The 23749-nt window shown below is 42.8% G+C and overlaps 1 protein-coding gene across 5 annotated transcripts in view; it reads right to left on the bottom strand.

Annotated features, from left to right (window-relative positions):
• Positions 1 to 19901, bottom strand: part of RNF19B (ring finger protein 19B) — a 39216-nt gene extending 19315 nt beyond the window's left edge. For 2 of the 5 annotated variants that reach the window (XR_009565885.2, XM_060308274.2), the window contains exons 1-6: positions 19090 to 19901; positions 5856 to 6061; positions 4166 to 4310; positions 2618 to 2780; positions 2052 to 2166; positions 895 to 1035 (exon numbers count right to left, since the gene is read on the bottom strand). Coding sequence is in view for 4 of the 5 variants with exons in the window: in XM_060308274.2 (XP_060164257.1) it covers positions 895 to 1035; positions 2052 to 2166; positions 2618 to 2780; positions 4166 to 4310; positions 5856 to 6061; positions 19090 to 19721 (1402 nt within the window). In the remaining variant the exon portion in view is untranslated. The remainder of the gene's footprint in view (positions 1 to 894; positions 1036 to 2051; positions 2167 to 2617; positions 2781 to 4165; positions 4311 to 5855; positions 6062 to 19089) is intronic. The other 3 variants (XM_030870458.3, XM_030870484.3, XM_030870449.3) reach the window with 2 other exon arrangements.
• Positions 19902 to 23749: the final 3848 nt, after the last annotated feature.

Below are 23749 nucleotides of genomic sequence, written 5' to 3'. Positions count from 1 at the left end.
TCTTCAGAGCAGAGAATATTCATGTAGAAAAATACTCATTTATTCACTTAATGAATAGCTACTACAGGCAGCCACCACATATCCGGTGTTTTAACATATGCTCACATGTAATCTTCCCAGTAACTAGGAACTAATAGCCCCAATTTTAGGTGAGGAAACAAAAGCTTAGAACTAAATGCCTTGTCTGTGGCTAGTCACACAAAACTACAATCTGATTCTAAGTCTCCTATTCTTTCCATTACACTATAGATGTCATCTAATTAAACATGAAAATTTCAAGATACACTTAGGTCGTGTGCTGACTCTAGTAGGAAGTTTGAAAGACCTTTGGGGATCTCTGTGTCCCAGGTTAGTTAATATGGTAAAGTGAAAACAACATCAAAGTGTAAGTCAGAAGACTTGCTATAGTTCCAGCTCTGCAGAAGCTCTTAAACACATTTAACAGATGTTGAGACAAAGGCTTAAATAAGTTCCCTTTAATTGGGGATAATAACAGCCCTGGCCCTCTCTCTTCAGAGCTGTTATAAAAGCCAAGTGAAAATAACAACTGTGTAAGTCTTCTGAAAATTATAAAGTACCATGCAGATATAAGACTTTATTATAATTATAATTATGTAATTTACTATTACCAGCATACTTAGAGTTACTTGGAGTCCTACTAGTTTGTACCTTGGAGTCCTACTAGTTTGTACTTTGCCACACAGAGGCAAGTACCAGGGGAATTAACCTAATAACTCTGGAAAAAAGAAATGAAAAGCTAAAAATACTTTACCTCCTATAAAGCTCATTAGCCAATGTAATCCAATGTCAATCTCTCTGTAAAATGTGCTGAATTTTACTGACTTTTATCTTGTGTTCCAAAAATTCAAAGGGAAATTAAAATTCTCCTTTTACCTGTGATTGGGCCATCATCTTCATCAAACTCAATTTTCACTCCCTTTCCATTGGCCGTACTAACTCCACAGCCACCTCCACGACAGAGAGAAATGGGCACAACCCCATAAACATAAGCCAGCATAATAGGGACACCAATACCTGGGGAAGATAAGGAAACATGTCAGCAGGCCATCAGGTTGCAGCTGCCCTGAATTCTCCTTCCCAGGGCTGAACACAGACAAACCACTTTATAAAGGGCCAAGGAAAGACAGAAGATAGCTATGCTAAAGAGGTAGACTGGTCCAACAGAATGATGACTGGACTTGGAATCAGAAAGGCCTGGATTAGAATCCTGTCTCCAATTTACCAGCTGTTATAACCTTGGACATATCTTCCTAGGGTTGCCAATGATCAATGTATATACAGTGCTCAGCACAGTAAATATATGTTGCTTTCATTTTCCCCCTTCCATTCACTGCTGAAGTGCTAATCCAAGAACCAATCAATAATCAAACATTAAATAAGTGACTCCTAGGGTTTAGGATCCCCCCAGAGTGTTAATTCCAAAATCTTGCTGCTGTGGAAGGCAGAATGGCTTAGTTGTTAAAGGCCCAGACTCTGAAGTCAGACTGCCTTAATTCATGTCCCAGCTAAGTGACCTTGGGCAAATTACTGCACCTTTCTGTTACAACTGGGCTGCTGTGAGGATTAAATAAATTAATACAGGCAAAACACTCAGACCTGCTCCTGGCACATGGAGAGTCTCAGAAAATATTATATTATTATTATTCTAAAACAGACCCTCATGCCTTCCAAAATACTGTGAGGCATTAAGCAAATCAAAAGTAATTTTGTTTTGTGGGTTCTGTGGCAAATGAAGAAGGAAGAGAAAAGGTGAAAAACTAGGCCTTAAAGTAATATTTTTTAATTCAATCTTTTTAATGTGCCAGATGGAGTTCTAGGCACTAACTTACGAATGAAAGATCCCAAACTCTGATACTTTAGTGTGGCTGATAATAATAACAGTGCCTAATAAACTCCCAAGGTGGGTCTGACATAAAATGTAGGAGCATCCAGGGTGAAACATCTGGCCGGCTGGCTAAACTGCGAGGCCAGAAAGCTAATGGGAGTGGGTCGTGTAAGGGGAGGAGTCATGGTCCTGGCTAGCTTCTTACCAACACTAACTGCAGCAATAACTGGGGATGCAATGACCGACAGAGTCACTCCTCCTGTGATAGCCAAATTCCTCTTATGTTTGGAGGTTTTCCTTCCCTCATACCTGCTATGAATCTAAGAATAAGAAAGAAAATTCAGGTCAGCAGGTTAGGACATCAATCTTTTTGCTAGGGAGAAAAAGGATAAGTGAATATTCTCTTTTAAGTTATCTATATTAAAACATATTCCCCCATGTCAAAGAGACATCTTTCTCACATTTTAATCTAACTCAGACCAGGACGATATAAACTAATACAGAAAAAGTTAATATAAGAAGAGACAAAGTAACTCAGGGGAGTGAAGTAAGCATTTTATCTTTAAGTCACTGAGACAAACCAGGCCCAGGATGTTAATAAGAACTTTCAGATCTCTTGGGAATTTATGAAAAATCCATTTAAAAAATTAGTTTTATTTAAGAACCAGCTGGTTTTCAGGCAGCTCTGAAACATAAGCTCCTCCCCATTTCCTTCAAACCTTTACCAACAAACCTGAAGATGGAACATGCACAGAACTCAACATATCTTACCTTCCTGCCAACATAAACAGGAATGCCAATGACCATGGCAGGAATGGCAATGCCAGCAATGAGGGATATCCCCACCGGAGCACCAATCAATGTGCCCAGCTGCCAAAGAATTTTCTTCTTACGGCTCCATGGTTTCTTGCCCCAGAATGTACAGCCAGAGGGGCTACAGAGGAAACATGCTGAAGTTAATGTCAATATTACAAATGCAGCTATTGTCATCAGAGAGCTTGATAAGAGCAAGAGCATTCTTTTCTATAGGAGTGATTAACAGTTACAAGAGATTACAAGAAATGAATTTATTACATGAGGGGGAGCAAAGGACAAGGCCAGACTATTAAGAGTTCTGGCTCTTTACTTTTTTTTTCTTTTTTCGTAAAGGCAGGCCTCCAGACTTGAAACGAAACCTCTTTTCCATTCTTTTCTGCTGCACTCTGTCCTCTCTAACCCACCAAAACGAACCTACTTCTTTGAGTGATACTACGTGGGATCCTGCATAGTCTATGCACTTGACATCTCATCCATACATACTGTGTCCTGCAGCTAATGAACTCTCTCTGATTTGCATAGTTTTCTTGGCATATGTAGATACTGCAAACCATCTTCCTGGGATAGGATATAAAAAGACTTCATCATACCCTTTATGACAGTTTCATACTCTGAGTTTGGCTACTTTTACACTCAGCCCTTCTGAGTCCAACCACTTTTGTCCACTCCCTTTGTACTGTCTTCTCTACTAGATAAGAGTAAGTAATTTTGAAAGTAGGGATCATGTCTTACGCACCCCTGTGTCCCCAATAATTGGTATACTGTAAGTAATCAAATGTTTGCTAAATTGGAAATGAAAATGTTTCATCCACACGATGAATGTTAAGTTTGTAAATATTAACTCCTTCAGGACAATATTTTAATGACTACTATATCCAAGGAACTGTAAAAAGGTAATACTGGCCTGAAGACTCTTAATATAGTTTAACAAAATTAGACACGTAAATGAAGTAATTAAAAGTCATGATGACGTTTATAGAACATTTAAAGAATGTCAGTAAAGAAGAATGAGGCAGAAAAAACTGGGGGAAGGCATCAGAGATGGAATGACATTTAAAGTGGCCATTGAAGGCTGAATAAGAACTGAACAGCTGAGATAAAAGGGGGTTGCTGGGGGGTGAGGTGATTATAAAGCATTCCAGGTGAAGGAAAGAACATGAAGAAGTATGGAGGTAAGATAACACAGAAGAAACACAGATAATCTGGGACATAGCATTTATGAAAGCAAAATGGAAAAAGGTATATTGGGGCCAGACTGCAGAAAACCTTAAAAGTCATGATAGGGAAACTGAACTATATCTGGAAGGTAATGGAAAACAGTCACTGGAAGTTGCTGAGCTGGAGAAAAACATGATTGGAAGGGTGTTTCAGAGGAACTTTTTTACAGCATAAGCTTCCTTATGCTGTAATGAGAGGACAGACAACGATGGTTCTTTGACATCCTTTTCCCTACATCAGTAAGAGAACAAGACTATAAAAACAACAGACACTTTCTCATCTCACCTGAGGTAATGCAAGTCTGAGATCTCCTTCATACAAAGCCAACAGAATTCACAGCCACACACTGCACAGGTCATATGATTACAGCTTCCATCATTCATCTTGATAATGTAAGCACTGCATCGTGGGCATGGCTTGATGTCATCTGCTAAGTGGGGGAGAAAGAATGGGTAGAAAAATATCCCTAGTTAAACCTCGTTTGATTTTATTATTCCTAGGAGTATGCACAAGAAATGAAGAGGCAGTCAAGAATTCTTGACTGAGGATTCCAAATTGTGCAACCCACTTCACTGGAAGGCTGGCTATGTCTAGACCTCAGGAAATTTCATAAAATGGATCCTGTCTCATACTGAGCTGCCTATCCCCCAATCTGGCATCTTACACAGCACTAGAGCCACACTCTGAGCAAGGAGACTTCCCTAGAGAGAAAGATGGTTCCAAGAAAAATGGAATTTCAGCAGCCAATAGGCTGGCAGAATTAAAAGCACAGTCCTACAGGAAGAATAGTCTGCAGCCTGCATTTGGCTTTAAACTCATTTCTCAGGTACAAGTATCACTGTGATTTGCTGTTAACATAATTCACAGTCCCTTCCCATGATACTTTAAAATTCAAAACCTACAAACAATTGAGTATGCTATATAGCATACACCTGGTAATTTTCACAGCAAGCTAGGAACTATCCTATTACAAAGAGAATTTAGGAGATTATACTGTGCCAGGAAAAAGTGAATGGTAAAATCTTTCCTACTAGCTTCTCTCAAATGACATCAGTGAAATAAAGCACACTTATAAAAGGCAATAAACCCACTGACATTTTAAAAGAGGTTCACTCTGACATGTCAAGGTTGGAACTGAATGTGTGATATTCCTCCTTTTAAGGTTAATCATTAATCCATACTAATATTATTTCCTTTCCTTAAATCTGTACCCTACTTCCAAAACCAGTGATGTATTTAAAGCTAGTAGGAAAACAGTAGTTTTAATATTAAACGTCTTTCTGCTCACAGTGAAAGTTCTGAAAAAGCCCCTAGCTAAAGGACCCAACTGCTCTCCAATCTGAGACACATTACTAAGAAGGTAGAAAGTACAGAATTCAGTTTTGCTTTATTCCAATTTCACCTGGGTTGGACAACCTATAAATGGTCAGAGAGAGAAGCTACATACCAAATACAGTGTTGAAAATATTACCAAATAGTTTCTGCACTTGGGACTTCCCTGGTGGCGCGGTGGTTAAGAATCCGCCTGCCAGTGCAGGGGATACAGGTTCAAGCCCTGGTACGGGAAGATCCCACATGCCGCGGAGCAACTAAGCCTGTGCACCACAAATACTGAGCCTGCGCTCTAGAACCCGTAAGCCACAACTACTGAGCCCGTGTGCCATAACTACTGAAGCCCACGTGCCTAGAGCCTGTGCTCCACAACAAGAGAAGCCACTGAAATGAGAAGGCCGTGCACCGCAACGAAGAGTAGCCCCCGCTCGCCGCAACTAGAGAAAGCCCGAGTGCAGCAACGAAGACCTAATGCAGCCAAAAATAAATAATATAAATAAAAATAAATTTATAAAAACAAACAAAAAACAAATAGTCTCTGCTCTCTAATCCTTGAGTTATACAGGAAGGTAATCTCTCCCAGCTTTGGGCTCACATTATGAAATATCAATAAAGAGACAAATGAGACAATGCCAACTCATACCTGGTCCAGATTCTTGCCCATAACTGAGACCTGAAGTGTGCTTGGTCCGAACTCGCAATGTCTGCGCCCTCTGCTGACGGGCCATATCGCATGTCTGATTTGGATGCCATATTTGCTTGCAGTGGTAACAGAACTCAGTCTGGCAGCCTTCCCTCTCACAGGTCAGCTTTGGGCAGCTGGCACAGCCATAGGCAATAACAGCATACCTGAGTAAGGAAATAGGAAGAGATATAAGTAAGTTAAGACATGCATCAGTCCCAGTGGGGTAACACTGTGTGGTACCCCCACCACTTCATACGATGCAGAGGAAAGAACACACATATAACAAATAACACATGCACGAGCACACCTAACAAACTTTAAAACATTCTGTGTGAGAAAGTAAATTGTTTCTTGAGATTCTAAAAACTCATATCATTTATCTCCTGAAAAAGTAGGGGAAAATATCATACTTAGCCTGAATTTTTTTTTTTTTTTTTTTTTGGCCACACTGCATGCCATGCAGGATCTTAGTTCCCCGATCAGGGTTCGAACCTGTGCCCCCTGCAGTGGAAGTGTGCAGTCTTAACCATTGGACTTCCAGGGAAGTCCAGCCTGAATTTCTAGCATGTATTCAGTCATAGTTTAAGCTGCTTTAGGAGCAGTTTGTCCCAGTAAGTTTCATAAATAAGGGTACAAAACTATTTCCTTTTGATGATTTGATATACTTAGAGAAAATAGAATTTGTTTATAAAGGATAGAACATTTGTAAAATAAAGTATAACAGCAAAAAGTAAAGCAAGTATACTTTTTTAAAATTGCAATTTAGTTGATGTACATTATATAAGTTTCAGGTGTACAACACAGTGATTCACAATTTTTAATGGTTATATTCCATTTATAGTTATAAAATATTGGCTATATTCCCTCTGTTGTACTATATATCCTTGTAACTTATTTATTTTATACATAGTAGTTTGTACCTCTTAATCTCCTACCCCTATCCTGTCCCTTACTCCTTCCCTTGCCCCACTGGTAACTGCTAATTTGTTCTCTATTTCTGTGTGTCTGTTTCTTTTTTATTATATTCACTAGCTTGTTTTATTTTTTAGATTCCACATATAAGTGATATCATCATTTTTTTTTTCTCTGTCTGACTTATTTCACTGAGCATAATACCCTCCAGGTTCATCCATGTTGCTGCAAATGGAAAAATATTTTTTATGGCTGAGTAGTATTCCATTGTGTATATATACCATATCTTTTTAATCCATTCATCTGTTGATGGACATTTAAGGTTGTTTCCATATCTTGGCAATTGTAAATAATGCTGCCATTGGGGTGCATGTATCTTTTCGAATTTGTGTTGGTCTTTTTTTTCTTTTTTCAGATAAATACCCAAGAGTGGAATTGCTGGGTCATAGGGTAGTTCTATTTTTAATTTTTTGAGAAACCTCTATACTGTTTTTCATAATGGCTGTACCAATTTACATTGCCACCAATGGTGTACGAGGGCTCCCTTTTCTCCTCATCCTTGCCAACATTTGTTACTTGTGGACTTTTTGATGATAGCCATTCTGATAGGTGTGAGGTGATGTCTCACTGTGGTTTTAATTTGCATTTCTCTGATGATTAATGACGTTGAGCATCTTTTCATGTGCCTGTTGGCCATCTGTATGTCTTCTTTGGAGAAATGTCTATTCAGGTCTTCTGCCCATTTTTCAATTGGATCATTTAAAAAATTTTTTTGATGTTGATTTGTATGAGCTGCTTATATATTTTGTTTTTGTTTTTAATTTTTTAAACATCTTTATTGTAGTATAATTGCTTTACAATGTTGTGTTAGTTTCTGCTGTATAACAAAGTGAATCAGCTATACATATATGTCCCCATATCCCCTCCCTCTTGCGCCTCCCTCCCACCCTCCCTATCCCACCCCTCTAGGTGGTCACAAAGCACTGAGCTCATCTCCCTGTGCTATGCAGCTGCTTCCCACTAGCTATCTATTTTACATTTGGTAGTGTATATATGTCATCGCTACTCTTTCACTTCATCCCAGCTTACCCTTCCCCCTCCCCGTGTCCTCCAGTCCATTCTGTACGTCTGCATCTTTATTCTGCCTGTCCTGCCCCTAGGTTCATCAGAACCATTTTTTTTGAGATTCCATATATATGTGTTAGCATACAGTATTTGTTTTTCTCTTTCTGACTTACTTCACTCTATATGACAGACTCTAGGTACATCCACCTCACTACAAATAACTCAGTTTCGTTTCTTTTTATGGCCGAGTAATATTCCATTGTATATATGTGCCACATCTTCTTTATCCATTCATCTGTCGATGGACACTTAGGTTGCTTCCATGTCCTGGCTATCGTAAACAGTGCTGCAATGAACCGTTGTGGTACATGTCTCTCTCTCTCTTTTTTTTTAATTACCTTTTTTAAAAATTTTAATTTTTTTAAACATCTTTATTGGAGTATAATTGCTTTACAATGGTGTGCTAGTTTCTGCTTTATAACAAAGTGAATCAGCTATACATATACATATATCCCATATCTCTTTCCTCTTGCATCTCCCTCCCACCCTTCCTATCCCACCCCTCTAGGTGGTCACAGAGCACCCAGCTGATCTCCCTGTGCTATGTGGCTGCTTCCCACTAGCTATCTATTTTACATTTGGTAGTATATATAAGTCCATGCCACTCTCTCACTTCGTCCCAGCTTACCCTTCTCCCTCCCTGTGTTCTCAAGTCCATTCTCTACGTCTGCATCTTTATTTCTGTCCTGCCCCTAGGTTCTTCATAACCATTTTTTTTTTTAGATTCCATATATATGTGTTAGCATACGGTATTTGTTTTTCTCTTTCTGACTTACTTCACTCTGTATGACAGACTCTAGGTACAGTCACCTCACTACAAATAACTCAGTTTCGTTTCTTTTTATGGCCGAGTAATAATATTCCATTGTATATATGTGCCACACCTTCTTTATCCATTCATCTGTCGATGGACACTTAGGTTGCTTCCATGTCCTGGCTATTGTACACAGTGCTGCAATGAACCGTTGTGGTACATGTCTCTTTTTGAATTATGGTTTTCTCAGGGTATATGCCCAGTAGTGGGATTACTAGGTCATATGGTAGTTCTATTTTTAGTTTTTAGTTTTTTTCTTTTTGGCTGCATTGGGTCATCATTGCTGCGTATGGGCTTTCTCTAGTTGCGGCGAGCGGGTGCTACTCTTCGTTGCAGTGCGTGGGCTTACTGCGGTGGCTTCTCTTGTTGCAGAGAAGCACGTGGGCTTCAGTAGTTGCAGCATGCGGGCTCAGCAGTTGTGGCTCACGGGCTCTAGAGTGCAGGCTCAGTAGTTGTGGCACATGGGCTTAGTTGCTCCGCGGCATGTGGGATCTTCCCGGACCAGGACTCGAACCCGTGTCCCCTGTGTTGGCAGGCGGACTCTTAACCACTGTGCCACCAGGGAAGTCCTGTTTTTAGTTTTTTAAGGAACCTCCATACTGTCCTCCATAGTGGCTGTATCAATTTACATTCCCACCAACAGTGCAAGAGGGTTCCCTTTTCTCCACACCCTCTCCCTGCTTATATATTCTGGATATTAACCCCTTATCAGTCGTATCATTAGCAAATATTTTCCCTCATTCAGTAGTTTGTCTCTTTGCTTTGTCAATGGTTTGCTTTGCTGTGCAAAAGCATTTAAGTTTAATTAGGTCCCATTTAGTTTTGCTTTTATTTCCTCTGCTTTAGGAGACAGATCAAAAAAATATTGCTATGATTTATGTCAAAGAGTGTTCTGCGTATGTTTTCTTTTAGGAGTTTTATGATTTCAATACTTTTTCATTTTTAAGTTTCATAGTGAAGCTGGTCTGATGGCAGACTGAGAGACAATGAACATAGATGGGTTCGTGATCAACTTATATTGAAAGCTCATTTTATCTTTCCAAAAAATTATTTTCCCCAATTTGAATGTATACCTTGAAATCTCTTTTCTTGACAGGTTCCAGAATCGAAGAATACCACTCATCTATCTTATGAATGAACATAGAATATGGCCATATCTCCCCCCAATCCCTTCTGACACATATTCTTAGTAAAGATGGACAATTCAGAATCTATCAGCACCAGTATCAACTGCTTCTTATAATTCATGTTTATTTACCAAGAATTACTTTCCTACAAGCAATCCAATATATTTACAGGGCTTCCCTGGTGGCGCAGTGGTTGAGAGTCCACCTGCCGATGCAGGGGACACAGGTTCGTGCCCCGGTCCAGGAAGATCCCACATGCCACGGAGCGGCTGGGCCCGTGAGCCATGGCCACTGGGCCTGTGCGTCCAGAGTCTGTGCTCCGCAACGGGAGAGGCCACAACAGTGAGAGGCCTGCGTACCGCAAAAAAAAAACAAAAACAAAAACAAAAACAAATATATTTACAAACTGTTAGCCTTTCTGACTAATTCTAAAAATGTCAACTAAATGCACAGACTAACAAGTAGACACCTGTTTAAAATAACTCTTTTTTTCAAAAAAAAGTAATTTAAACAAACAAATGAAGAATGGAGGACAGCAGTTGTGAAAGTTCAAACAAATTTTAGACAGGTCAATGAGTTCAGGCTTAGGTGTTGCCATCGGGTCTTTGTCACCTATTCCATGTTCTACTCCAATAGTCAAAGACCTCAAACAGCTTAAACAAAAGACTAATAACATTTTCTTAGATTTATTCTATGGTTTGTTTGCTTATTTGATTGTGCATTAGATGTTCACGATAGCAACTTAAGTTCTCAGGTTCATCATAGATTCTGCAAGCTGATTTGAGAATGACACTGAAATTACCGATGACAAGGTATCATCTATGTTACATAATACAGGCTGTATTAAAACTCTTCTCAGAAAGAGCAAAGTGAGAAGAGGTCAATGTATGAATGCAAATGATTCATACCCTGTAGGAGTTCTGAGCAAATTTATTCCACCTAGTTGTAAAATAACTACTAAAGATAAAAAACGTTTCTCCTGAAGAAAGTGACTTGCTTGCTATTTTGTGTTAAATGAGAAAGGTATTGGATGATCTCAGAAAATTATTAAGTCAACTTCTGACAATACATATTAGATAGACTGCCAGTCAGGAAGCCTTGAGCATTTCATGATCCATTCCTACCTCACATGGTGGGAGTAAATATTTATTAACAGATACTTCTTTTTTTTCAAAGAACATTTGATAGTATTGACAATGTCAATTTTGGGTGTGGAATTTGGTTCCAAGGAAGTAAAATAACGCCAAATACTCAAGACCCCCAGCAACCTATTACCATGACACAGAATTACTCAGGGCACGAGACTTGGCATTCCTGTTTTTGGGTGCCTGGTCTGGGCTCCTTACCCCTGACTCATACTGCATGACACTGAGCTAATTAAAATCTCCAAACTTTAGATTCTATCCCTAAAATGGTAGTATAGGTGTTTGCAGCCTTCGAGTTTTAAAACTAAACATGTTTTAAGTCTAAACATGTTTTAAGTCTAAACATGTTTTGGGACTTCCCTGGTGGTGCAGTGGTTAAGAATCCGCCTGCCAATGCAGGGGACACGAGTTTGAGCCCTGGTCTGGGAAGATCCCACATGCCGCAGAGCAACTAAACCCGTGTGCCACAACTACTGAGCCCGAGTGCCGCAACTACTGAAGCCCGCGCGCCTAGAGCCCGTGCTCCACAACAAGAGAAGCCACCACAATGAGAAGCCTGTGCACCGCAACAAAGAGTAGCCCCCACTCGTCGCAACTAGAGAAAGCCCGTGCACAGCAACGAAGACCCAATGCAGCCAAAAATAAATGAATAAAATAAATAAATAAATAATAAAAAATAAATTTCTATTAAAAAAACCCAAAACTAAACATATTTTAAAACTGCAGTTGAAGACTTCCCTGGTGGTGCAGTGGTTAAGAATCTGCCTGCCAGTGCAGGGGACACGGGTTTGAGCCCTGGTCTGGGAAGATCCCACATGCCATGGAGCAACTGAGCCTGCGTGCCACAACTACTGAGCCTGCGCGCCACAACTACTGAAGCCCGCATGCCTAGAGCCGTGCTCCGCAACAAGAGAAGCCATCGCAATGAGAAGTCCACGCACTGCAGCAGAGTATCCCCTGCTCGCCGCAGCTGGAGAGAGCTGCGTGCAGCAACGAAGACCCAACACAGCCATAAATAAATAAATATATTAAAAAAAAACAAACAAACTGCATTTGAGATCTTGTCCCAAAAGTTATGGTATAGATAAACAGCGTGTTTTGTCCTACTTCTTGGCCTTTGCATATTCTATTCCTTTCAGCCTCGAAACGCCCTCTCCTTACTTCTTGTCCTGGCAAATACTTAGCCATTTAAGAACCAGCTCAAATGTCATCCTCTCTATAAAATCCACTTAACCTCTCCAGGCAGTTGGTTGCCCACTTTGTGTCTGTGCATAATTACTTTACAATACTTAACACATTATACTGTAATTATCTGTTTATATGTATGCTTCCCCAACCAGACTAGAGAAGGAAAAGTATCAACCATCTTTTAATCTCCAGGGTCTAGCACACTGATTCATGCTTAAAATACCTGTGTTGAATGAATGATAGAGACCCTCTCCTGTTTGGGTTTTTTACTTTCCCCAGGTCATTTAGCTCTTCTCCTGGGCCATTACTTTTCCCTAAAGCAATCTTTTAAACTTATCCATGTATCTATTGGCTTTCTTTATGTCAAGTACTATAACTTAATCCTAAAATTCTGTTTAAGCCCCTTTTCGGAGCAAACTCCTAAATTCTGAATAGGGCAATCTTCTACCCCAGGCAGTCAAGAAAAATCCTTCATCCTTGAGACCAAAACTGCCTTGACTATCTTGTTCCCTCTCTTCCATGTCCTACACGGGAGCCTCCTACTCTGCTTTCTTAGTTGAACAGAGCATTCAGGTCTGCTAATTAGAAGCTAAATGGAAGGTGTAGGAAATTGCATGATGCTAAGAACACAGAAGCATCCTTTCCTCCCCCCATTAAGTTCATACAACTTTTATTAATTTTGTTAATTTCCTAACTTGAGAAACATTATAATGTGTGACAAGCCAGACCACAGCATTACCTTACTCCAGCCCAGGGGGAAAAATTCCCAATAGTATGAATTTGATTATGCTCCAACAAACCCTGGGAGTTAAAGGAATGTGTTCCTATATTATGTCTGTACTTCACCGTTCCAGGCCATATAACCATTTACAAACAGACCCTGAGCATATATAAGGGTGGAAAACATGGGCCAAGTTGTCACAGTGAGCCATACTCTTACTATCTTCCTTTTTACTGCGCTAGTTCAAACCCATGTCATCTCTTGACCAGACAACTGCAAGAGACTGCAGTCTCTTTATTCCCTACTCCAATCCAAATTCCAGTTCCAAAAGTTTATCTTTCATGATGTTACTCTTTTGCTTAAAATCCTTCAACAAAAAAGAAAAAAGTCCTTCAAACTTACACTTCTTTGCATGGCATAGATAGACCTATAAATGTGAATCCAATCTACCTTTTCAGATGGATCTCAAGTCACTTCCCAGATCATGTTCCCCATATTGTATATCCAGAGGCTAACCAAACGAGACTCCAGACTTAGTCTTGAATTCTTATACCTCCATGCATTTGCTCATAACATTCTGGTTTAAGACACCTTTTTCTCTACCCTCATCTTTGTTTGTCTGGTATAAATTTCTACTCATATTCTTCAAGCCCTGATCAAATATCACCTCCTCCACGAAGTCTTTATTGACACCATCATGCAAAACCTTTCATCCATCTTCTAAGAACACTTGTATTTTCTTTAGTATATATTACATTGCATTTATAATTATCTTCCTACTTACCTATCTGTCTCCTCTACCAGGCCAAACTCCCTGTCAAGAGGCCCATGTCTAAGTCCTTTTTGTAATACCCAATACTCACCTAAGTTTCAACACCATATGATTTTGAAAAGTGTCTGTTTAATGATTACTTGTCTGTCCTTTCTTGCACACCCTCCTCTTATCTGTTTCTCCTCTCAAAAGTGTGGTGTTTGTATTCTTTATCCCCCGTATCAAAAATTTAACTATTCATCCCATTCTTCTGGGACCTAATCGAAAGATTTTGTTCAGAGTTGTAGAAAAAGTTGGAATATAGATATCCTAGTCTAGAGGAGCTCTCAATTTACTCAGAGCACAAGATTTAGTGTTAAATAAGGACAGTAACAGAAGGCAGGACAGAATAACTATTAAAGGAGTTTAGAGAACTGCAAATAGGGAAAGTTTCAGGTATGCTTTAAAGATGTCATCGAAACGAAACAAAACAAAACATGTTTCCTGGTGATCTCAGTTTACGGAAATTATACCAGACTGAAGATTTGCATATTAGCATTAACAAGATTTACAGTGTATATTAGTATTTTTTAAAGGGTCTAAGGAGCTCAGAAACAGAGTTGCTTTATTTTGTTCAATCCAACATTTCCCAAGCTTATTCAATCATAAAACATTTTTCTTTTCAATAGTAATGCCTATACCTTGGGAAATATTGATGTTGGTGAAAAATAGAAAACAAGATCAAAAGATGGTTGGAGACCATAAAGGGTCTTAAATCATAAGGATAGATCATATAAAGAATAAGTTCTTAAAGACATAAGAAGTCATCTTGTAGGTCAGGTATGAGCAGTTTTAAGCAGGGCAATGATATAAAATGTTCCACTTTAGAATGAGTACTCTGGCAAATATGAGAAAGACATATTGGGCTGTAGGATGATGTAAATGGCGAGGGGCGTTGTAGGGGGAATAAAGAGTTATGAAAATGAAGGTACAGAGCTAAATTAAGAAGAGGTCCAGGGGACTCCCCAGGTGGTCCAGTGGGTAAGACTCCATGCTCCCAATGCAGGGGGCCCGGGTTCGATCCCTGGTTGGGGAACTAGATCCCGCATGCATGCCGTAACTAAGAGTTCGCATGGTGCAACTAAGAGAGTCTGCATGCCGCAACTAAGAAGTCTGCATGTCGCAACGAAGAAACCTGCATGCTGCAACGAAGATCCCGCGTGCTGCAACTAAGACCTGGAGCATCCAAAATAAATAAATAAATAAACATTGTTTTTAAAAGCTCCCCATCTCCACCTTTAGGGCCTCCCTGGTGGCGCAGTGGTTGAGAGTCCGCCTGCCGATGCAGGGGACACGGGTTCATGCCCTGGTCCGGGAGGATCCCACATGCTGTGGAGCAGCTGGGCCTGTGAGCCATGGCTGCTAAGCCTGAGCGTCCGGAGCCTGTGCTCCGCAACGGGAGAGGCCACAACAGTGAGAGGCCCGCGTACCGCAAAAAAAAAAAAAAAAAAAAAAGCTCCCCATCTCCACCTTTAAAAAATAAATTAATTAATTATATTTTTTAAAAGAAAGAGAGAGAGAAGAGGTTCAGGAAGGCTTCAGAAAGTGAAAATCCTCCCTCACTGATTGAGAAATCTGTCTTGTTCAGGGAGCTTGCTCTTCCCTCATAAAAGTGTTACGAGACCAACAGAAGCTTCCTGCTTATGGGATAATCCAGTCCAGTTATCTAGGATGGCCAATAAGTGATACTACCTTCTGGGGTCAGGTGGGATGGGGGTCTCTGCAGGAGACAGAGGCAGCAATGAGAGGCTGGAGTGGTGGACCTGCACAAAGAATTTAGGTCAAGACAGCCTTATCTCCTGTTCTTCTGTAAAGAAGATCTGCCCCCTGTATGCCAGGAAATAGTCTGTCGTCTCTTTTGCTCACCCCTCAGTCTTCTAGAGATTCTGAAGGGGTTTAAAGATAGGCAACAGGGCACTTGAGAGGAAAACATTACATGTTTACATGATTTGGAGGTTTCTGAAAAGACCTTGTGCTTAAGTAGAGACTCTAAGGGGTAGCATATCAACTGTACCATTTATCAGCTGTGAGACACTGGGTCCCACACTTAAACTTTTCTGAACTGGCTTCTCTTTTATAAAATGAGTTTACCACCATCTACCTGTATGAAACTAAAATGAAATTATTTCTGAATGAAGTTACAGTCTGAAGATTATAAAGGACTATAAAAATGTCAGTTATCTGTATTCTGAGTTAATTTTATCTCATTTGAAAGTATGTTTTAAAGATTACACTTGGTGGGAATTCCCTGGGAATCCAGTGATTAAGACTCGGCACTTTCACTGCCGTGGGCCCGGGTTCCATCCCTGGTCTGGGAACTAAGATCCCACAGTCTCGCACAGCAAAAAAAAAAAAAAATTGCACTTGGTAATATTGTACTTAATAATACTAATAATAATGTGAATGTTTTCCCATAGAAATCAGTTCCCTTATTTATGAATAAAATAAAATTGTATTTAAGTATGAAAAAAGAAAAATTCAAGATTCTTTTCTCTGTTCCACAAATATCTTATAAACAAATAATGAATCGTTTAACATATAGTGTTCTTATTATCGTGAGTGATCACAGTAAAACTAACGATCAGATCACTTATATGCTCCCCTCACCCTGCCAAATACACACATATACACACAGAGAGCAAAAAGGAACTTGATAAATTTGGCTGGCAGAAACTTAATCTGCAGGCAGTAAAGATGGTCAGGTATGAGAAGACACAATTGGGGTCTTAGGCTTCTCTTCTAGTTCTCATCCATGATTTCTACCTGACCCAGAAGAATAGAACAGTTTGATTAAAACGAAACAAGTTATTTTTCTCATGACATTAAAAAGAGGTGGCAAAACCACTGGCCATATCCCCACCTATTTGGGAAGTGACAGAAATTTAAAGTTACTCCCTGTTTATCTCCCTGTTTATCTAACACCTTCAACTGAATTCTCAAAACACTCTGAAAATATCAATTAGGCCTCTCAAGTAAGGAAAGGATTAGGCCTATTTCAGGTAAGAAAAATAAAGTAGGTAATAGGCTGTTAACAATAAGAATCAGAAGAGAAACCAGATTCTAGCATTTTTGGCTCTCTCAACATTGTCCTTAGGCCACACTTGATGAAATGACCCAAACAGTAGCATCCCCAATAATGTTGATAAGCCTATGCTTTTTTAAAGCTTTTTATGCTTTGAGAGAAAAGAATACTGGCCTTGGTTGGAGTTAAGACCAGTGTTCCAAGCCTGATTCCACCACCCACTAGTTATATGACCCTAAACAAGTCACTCAATTCATTTAAACTTCAGTTTCCTTATCTGTAAAACAAGATCAAATCTATCTTACAATGTTGCAGGGATCAAATTAAATTATGTATGCCTGACACATAGATACTCAGATGCTAGCTTGCTTGCTTTTCCCAAACTTCACCTTCTTTAAACCCACAGATAACACATTTAAAGATTATATTAAAATTGTTAGTTTTTTAACTAATTTAAAAAAACCTCTGGATGGTAGTAATCCAATACTTGGCTAAAATAAGAAATGGCCTAATTTTTTAATAACTTCCAAATCAGTAATGGTTTAGAGTTGTCATCAAGATTGTAAATTAATTCCTGTTCATTTTTATCGACGTGAGCAAAGACAGAGATTGATTTCAGAGAAATAAAAACAAAAAGAGAACTTTTCCAGAAATATAATGAGTGATGCCACATTTCTCAGTTAAAATTCAAGGAAATTCACATCTGAAAAAGGAGTTAATATATTATTCCAAAGTTAACCAAGCAGTGTTCTCTTAAGTAAATATTCCTTTGGTTCAGAAAATAGATCAATAGTGTCTGTAAAACTTCAATACCATGTAAATTAACCCCTTAAGGCTAGGAAGATCACCAGATGTCCAGATATAAGCAAACTTTTCCAAGAGCCTACGAGGTTCTTTCTGATACTTATTAACTGAAAGTGAAAGTGACCTACCATAGTTAAATGCCCCAACCTTTGACCACAACACTTCAAAGTAATTTAGAAACCCCAACTCAGTGAGCTTAAATAACACATCCATCTCTAAACAAGTTTGTCAGAACAGAAAAATAGAATAACTCATCTTACTCCCCTAGATAACTCTAAGTCGGCTTCTTTTGAAGGAGACAAATAGCAGAATCATGGAAATCTTAAAAGCCTTGATATATAGGCTACAATTAAGAGCCTTTCTTAACTCCTCTGAAAGAAACGAACACTCAGCTTTTTACTAGGAGTCCCTAGCATCTTTTTGTCCTCAAAACATGACACACAAGAATAAAATGATCTGTCCAAGGTCGCAGAGCAGGTAATGGCACAGTCTGACGCCCCTCTTTGCTGCATGCAATCGTTCATGGGATGTACTGACAGTAATACACAATCAGATTTTAAAAGGTAAGGGTCGGGGGTGGGGGGTGGGGGTCGGGGGCGGTGTCCACTGAATGCTCCAGATAGTGAAATCTGGTAGTATTATGTCTCTGCATCTACTGCCTATTTTCTCACTGACCTTAAAAAGTCGGCATACATGGTGCATCGTCAAGAACTCAAGATCAGAGGAGCTGGGAAACACATTTTCTCCTACCATGTCAACCTCTGGGCATCCTTTTCAGTGCCCCGTTGCTTCTCTGGACAAAGAAAGGGTCTGTCCACTTTGCACCCTGCCCAAGACAGCAGTGTAAGAACCACAGGGGGCCCCCCAATAGCTTGGCACAGAAGACACACCACAATGCCCAGGATGCCCCCAGAGCGCTGCCTGGGAGCTGTCCTTTCCCGTTAGTGCCATTTCAGTCACCTGCATTCCAACTTTCAGCCGTGGTGGGCAGAAAGAACACCCCTTCTCCTGAAACGCTGCAAAGTATGCCCCTAGCCAAATGGACACACCCCTCCAAAGCGCTGCCCCCTCAGAATGATATTCTCATTCCATCCTTTGCCAGATATCCCCTCCCCATCCTCATTAAGACATATCCCCTACCTCTGGACAGAGGGGCATTCACCCGACCAAAAACGGCCTCTCCCTGCCTCCTGACTTGATGGACAGCTCCCTTCTCACCGACTGCTCAGCCCCCACTTCAAGCCTTCGGGCAGTGGTGGGGTGTTGGGTGCGTTTACCCTACTCTTCTGGGCGTGCGGATGGTTAGCGGTTACCGGCTCTCCGCAGTTGCCGCCTGGCCCTCCCTCCCCCTGGTCATCCCTCACCTCTCCCTCCACGCTGGGACACACACACACACACACACACACACACACACACGGTGCGCAAAGGACGGCCCCTGGGGCCGGTCACACGCGGTGACCAGCCCCAGGCCCCAGGTTCCCTCCGCCGCGGCCACCGCCCCCGGGCCACGCCCCCGCTCTCACCCGCAGTCCGGGGCCGGGCACCAGCGACAGTCGGGGTCCGAGGCCAGGTAGCGGCGCAGCATGAACTCCTCGTACTTGTGCATGAGCGGTGGGTCGGCGAGCAGCAGGCGGATGTCGTGCGGGTTCAGTCGCTCGCTGCACTCGGGGCAGCTGATGGGGACCCGGCTCTCGCTGATCTCCAGGCGCAGGTAGTGGCGGAGGCAGTCCCGGCACGAGCGGTGCGGACAACTGAGGAGGCGCGGGGCCCGCTCGGGCGGCAGCCGCACCAGGCACAGAGGACACTCCACCTCCTCCGGGCCCGAGCCGCCGCCCTCCGCCGCCTCCTCATCGTCTAACCCGGGCCCCGCCGTCGCCGCGGCCTCCGCCTCGGCCTCGGCGGCCGGCTCGGCGGGCAGCGCCTCAGGCGGCGGGGCCTGGGCCGCGGCAGGGGCCGGGGCGGGCGGCGGCGGCGCGGCCGGGGGTGGCGGCTCGGCCTGCGGCTTGGCCCGGGCGTGGCGACCGCGGGCCGAGGCGGAGAAGACGCTGTGGAAGGTGAGGCGCCGGCGCCGGCCGCCGCTGCGGCACTTGGGGTCGGGCGCAGCCGCGTGTAGGGATGTAGACCGCGGCGACTCGGAGTCTTTCTCGGAGCCCATGGCCCCCAGAGGCCGAGGAGCGAGGGGCGCCCAGCGCCGCCACAGCTCACGCCTCAGCGCTCCTCAGTCGGCGTCCCGACCGCCGCCGCCTCAGCCGCCCTCCCAGAGATAGAAACCGAACGGCAGCGACTAAGTGGTTATAAAGCCTCCGCCCCGCGCGCCGCTGCCCACTGCGCAGGCGCCTCGCGAAGACACCTCACAACCCGCGCCGCCCCGCCCGGGTGGGGGCGCTGGGCGGGGCCGAGCGGGGGTGGGGCGTGCTGGGCGTGCTAGAGCGGAGCTCCGCCTCCTCGGGGGTCAGGTGATTCCAGGACCTCCATCTTGAGGAGACGGTAACCCAACTGCTTTTTAGAACTCCTGCTACAATACCTTCTCCCCGACCCCCGTCATCCATAAGGTGGAGTTTTCGGTTTGCCTTTCCTCAAGGATGGGCCGATTGCCACTTGCAGCAAATGATACTTCAGTTACTCCATCTGTAAAAAGCAGATAAGGGTAAATCAGATGGTGACTCCAAGCTGGTCCACCTTCCAACACTTCTTTTGTTGTTGTTTATTAAGCTTTAATTAATAAAGAGTATATTCATTGAGCATCTGTTAAGTGGAGGCATTACTAGATAAGACAGACGGGGTCCCCCTATCTGCAAGAGAATTATAGAACAAAGTCCAAATCCCTTAATCTAACATTCAGTGGTCTCTGTGAGCTAATAAACTATTGCTAGGCCCACCTCCCATTCTTACCTCCCGGTAGCTTCGTTACTTACAATTTGTAGAAGGAAGCCCAGCATTTTTCTGCCTGAAAGTGCCTTTCTTTTGCTGGTTCCCCACTGCTCTGACCGGGGGAAGATCTGGATTCAGACTTACAAATGCGAGGCAAGCAAGCCACTTTAACAGCAATGGGAATGTATCAGTTAGGATTATACTCAGTTGCAAATAACAAAAGAAAAAAATGACTTACGATAGAAATTTATTTCTCTCTTTGTGAAAACTAAGTCGCAAGGTAGGCAGTTCAAGGCTGCTCTACCATCCTCAGCACTTGGTTTCTAATCGTAAGATCACCTCATTATGGTCCACATTCCAGACAGTGGGGAGGGAAAAGAGAAGAAAGGTACACTATTTTCCTTTTAAGAAGACTACCTGGAAAGTCTGGCACGTTTGTGTTTACATCTCATTAGCCAAAGCATCGTCACATGGCCAAACTGGGACATGTAGTTTTCTAATTGGGCACAATGTGCCCCTAAAAATAGGTGCTCTGTTATTTTTTGTTTTGTTTTTGTTTTGCGGTACGCAGGCCTCTCACTGTTGTGGCCTCTCCCGTTGCGGAGCACAGGCTCCGGGTGCACAGGCTCAGCGGCCATGGCTCACGGGCCCAGCCGCTCCACGGCATGTGGGATCTTCCCGGACCGGGGCACAAACCAATGTCCCCTGCATCGGCAGGCGGACTCTCAACCACTGCGCCACCAGGGAAGCCTGGTGCTCTGTTGTTAAAAAAGAATGGTGGAATGAGTACTGGAAGGTAACCAGCTGTCTTTTTCATGGGTGGTATTTAAAACCATGAGAAAGGTCCCCAGGAACAAACCCTGAGAAAGTTCAGACTCATGAGGTAAAACAGTGGAAGAGGAGCCAGCAAAGGAAACTGAGAAGCAGGGGTTGTGAGACAGGAGAAAACTCAAGCCGGCATGATGTCACAGACACCTAGATAAAATGTTTCCAGGGGGGAGTGGTCAATTGTGACAAATCCCGCTGAGAAATGAAGAAAGATAAGAACAGAAATGACCGCTGGATTTGGCAATACCAAAGAGTCCCATAAGGAGGAGAAATGTTTCTCCTCAAGGAGGAAGGAGATTTGATGCTGGATGGCTAAACAACAATTAACTTCTGTATATTGGACAGAGTAGGCTAGGTTTTGCTGTGGTAACAACTCATATCTCAATGCCTTAACACATTGATATATTTTCCCCACTCATACAAAGCCTGCTATGAGGCAAGGCAGTCTCTGGGTCACTCAGAAGTCTGGGCTGTACCACCTCAACCCAAGGCTTTCAGGATTGCCTCAATAGGGGAAAGAGAGCTGGAGGGTTGTGCACCATCAATTCAATACTTCAGCCTGGAAATGACACGTGTTACTTCCACTCACAGACTACTAGGGAGAAAATGTCATACAGGCCCAGTTTAATTGCAAAGGAGGCTGGGAAATGTAGAGGGGGGTGAGGCATGGACTATTTAGTAAGTGATGTTATCTCAGCCACAGTTCCCTATAATCACTGTTGACTTTGTTCTCAGTGCCCAATGTCCTGAGCGGTTGCAGAGCCCCCTTCGAGGAGCTGTGTGCCTGTGATATGGATGAAAGATGGGGGAGAAGTCTGCCTTGTTCCTTGGGTCAGATTATGCTGAAGGAGATGGGGACCCCTGATTCCAGGCAGACCCAGCTGGCTTTGAGATGACTCCTCTTGTGCAGCTGACAGAAACAGCTGTCAGAATCCTAGCTTGCTGAAAAGCTCAATGCACCGAATGTTTGCTTTTCTTGGCTCTGGTTCCCAAACAAACTCTGCCTCAGCTCAAAGCTGCCACCATCAGTGCTTTGGCAGAAAACTGACCTCTCATAAATGCCACTGGACTTTGCTATGGCCCCATTTCTCCTGGGTTTTGTCTCCTGAATCCATCACCCGTGAATCAAGGGACTAAAGCAATTCCTCCCACTTTTTCCTCTGTGTCTCCACTTGATACAAGCTGAGCAGTGACTCAGGGAGATGACATGAGAGAGAAGGATTCTCACTTATCTATTCACTCATTCAGTAAACATTTATTATACTTACTTTGTGGAAGGCTCTTTGCCAGGCACTATGGTCATAGAGATGAAGCACAGTCCAATAGCGGTTGCAGACAAGAAAGCAGGTCATTGGGATACTAAGTGATAAGGTCATGTACAAAAAGCTGTGACAGGCCAGAGGAGGGCATGGTAAGCCTTGCTGAGGGTGGTGAGGGATGGCTGTTCTGAAGAAGAGCCCTTTGGATTGGGTCTCAAAGGATGAGTTAGAGTTGACAAGTTGTAAGAAAGAGAAAGGACATTCCTAACTGAGGGAGCCTGAAAGAAAGGCATAGCGGTACAAAGGCTGGATCAGCCTGAGGAAGTGTGAGCAACAGGGTGTGACAGGAATAGAGAATGTTTGAAAGCCTGTGTGAGAGAAGAGAAAATGGAAAGGTTCTGTATTATGACTCCATTGGATGCAAGGAAAAGCAGCGCAACGTAAACTAGCCTAGGCCAAAAAAGTGATTTGGGGCTCATGTAACCCTTTGAGACAAGTACTACAGCTACTGAGCCCTTGGCCATGGGGGATGGGATGCCATGATTGGAACGTATGGCTGGACCAGGGGAAAGGGCAATTCTTATGTTTTCACAAGAAGGGAGGGGTCAAACATGAGCAGGTAAAATATGAAGTGTTCACCAGAGGTAGGCTGGGGCCAGGTCACCAGGAGCCTTGAATGCCAGCCTGAGAACTCCAGCCTTTATTCTGTTCAGCAGTAGGGCGCTGTGGAGACATTCTGATCAAGGAGAGCCATGTGTACAATGGAGGTGGTCTGGAAAGCCTGCTCTTTCTTTCCTTGAGGCTCTACTTTTAGGCTTTCTCTTGCCTTTCCAGGTTGCTTTGAAAGCTAATTTTGATCAAATGTCACCTGAATACTGCTGGGCCCCAGCTCCTTCCTCTGGCCTCAGGAGTGATCTACCTGTTGTTACCCCTAATTATTCCCTCTGGATCAGAATGGTGAATGCCACTGGCCTAGTCAGTCTGATCTGGGTGGCCTCCTATCTCCTAGGTTTCCTGGCCCTTCCCCCTCCCTACCTGCCTCAGTGAATGGCCTCCCCATCCACCTGGAAGTCCTCCTGCCTCTGACCTGTCCTCCAAGCCCCATATCCAAGTCTTATTTACTCCAAAGTGCTTATGGAACCTCACTCTGGTTCAGGCCTCAACATCTCTCTTGCCTGGACTTTGGCCCCAGCTCCCCTCAATTGGTGTCTTTTGTGAAATCATC

The sequence above is a fragment of the Globicephala melas genome, chromosome 1, assembly GCF_963455315.2.
Source record: "Globicephala melas chromosome 1, mGloMel1.2, whole genome shotgun sequence".
Classification (NCBI taxonomy): domain Eukaryota; kingdom Metazoa; phylum Chordata; class Mammalia; order Artiodactyla; family Delphinidae; genus Globicephala; species Globicephala melas.
The sequence above is the reverse complement of the archived record's forward strand: the minus strand, read 5'-3'. Positions and strand labels throughout refer to the sequence as shown.